The sequence below is a fragment of the Opisthorchis viverrini genome, assembly GCF_000715545.1.
Source record: "Opisthorchis viverrini unplaced genomic scaffold opera_v5_151, whole genome shotgun sequence".
NCBI lineage: Eukaryota > Metazoa > Platyhelminthes > Trematoda > Opisthorchiida > Opisthorchiidae > Opisthorchis > Opisthorchis viverrini.
The window spans coordinates 523923-524835 of NW_008751807.1; the positions used below are offsets into that span (position 1 = coordinate 523923).

Genomic DNA, 913 nt, shown 5'->3' on the forward strand with positions numbered 1-913 from the left:
TGTCGAGGTCAAAGCTTATATTTGATTTGTCGGTAGGTTTCACCGCTCGTAACCGTATATTTGGCCCATTCCAGCCAAAAAGTTGTGACGTGAGCGTGGAGTTTTTTATGCCGCGCCTTTATGGTCGATGATATCTCTACGTACACTGGACGCTGAGTCCACGCAATTCTTGTCTCCTCGCGAGCATCGCCGCCCTTGGTAGTCAACGGGTCTGCGACGGTTGAGCAGAAGTTGCAATGCATAGCTGCCGCCATTTGCGTCGGCTTGCTTTCAAGAGCACGGGGGGTCATACATATTATCGGTTTGGCCATAAGTTTGGGGTCAGCTGAACTCAAACAAAGCGGAAGCGTTTTTCAAAACCCTCCTCTGGGACATCCGTGGCCCAGCTTTTAAGCCACTGGAGGGCGATCCTCGGATGTATGGTTGATTGTTGGGAACGCTGACAGCTTCTCCAAAATCTGCTTTCCGGCAGACGGGTAGTGAAGGGTGACTAAAACCACAAAATGTCCCCTGCTTCCCCTTCCGCGTAATGGCCCTGAGTGAAGCGATCCGTGTTCTGGCTTTGCAAGGAGATCAGCGAAATGTGGCTGTCAGCTTCGTGGTGATTTTTTTGAAACAACCCTCAACTGGCACCGCCTCGTGCGACAGCCCACCAGAAACACCGTGATGGTCTCGACTACTGTATCAGAGAGCTGAATGACCTTTGTCACAGCAAGCGAACCCGAGATGGGTAGCGCTAGATGCTCGTTCATGGTTTCCTGTACTGGTCCGTCGTTTTGGCTTCCTTGATAGCTTTAAAATGAGGCGTAAGTAGTACGGTTTTATTGGAGGAGGTAAATCAGGGAAAGCGAGGCGAGAGAATCGCACCCGTTTGCTGAAGTTGCAATAAGATAGAAAACTTTATGATGTTTGA

At 50.1% G+C, this 913-nt stretch overlaps 1 protein-coding gene across 1 annotated transcript in view; it reads right to left on the reverse strand.

The window, feature by feature from the left end:
* Window positions 1-321: 321 nt before the first annotated feature.
* Window positions 322-913, reverse strand: part of T265_06914 (hypothetical protein) — a gene marked incomplete at both ends in the record, with an annotated part of 6919 nt that continues 6327 nt past the window's right edge. The window contains one exon of the mRNA XM_009172312.1: window positions 322-560. Within this exon, the coding sequence (XP_009170576.1) occupies window positions 322-560 (239 nt within the window). The remainder of the gene's footprint in view (window positions 561-913) is intronic.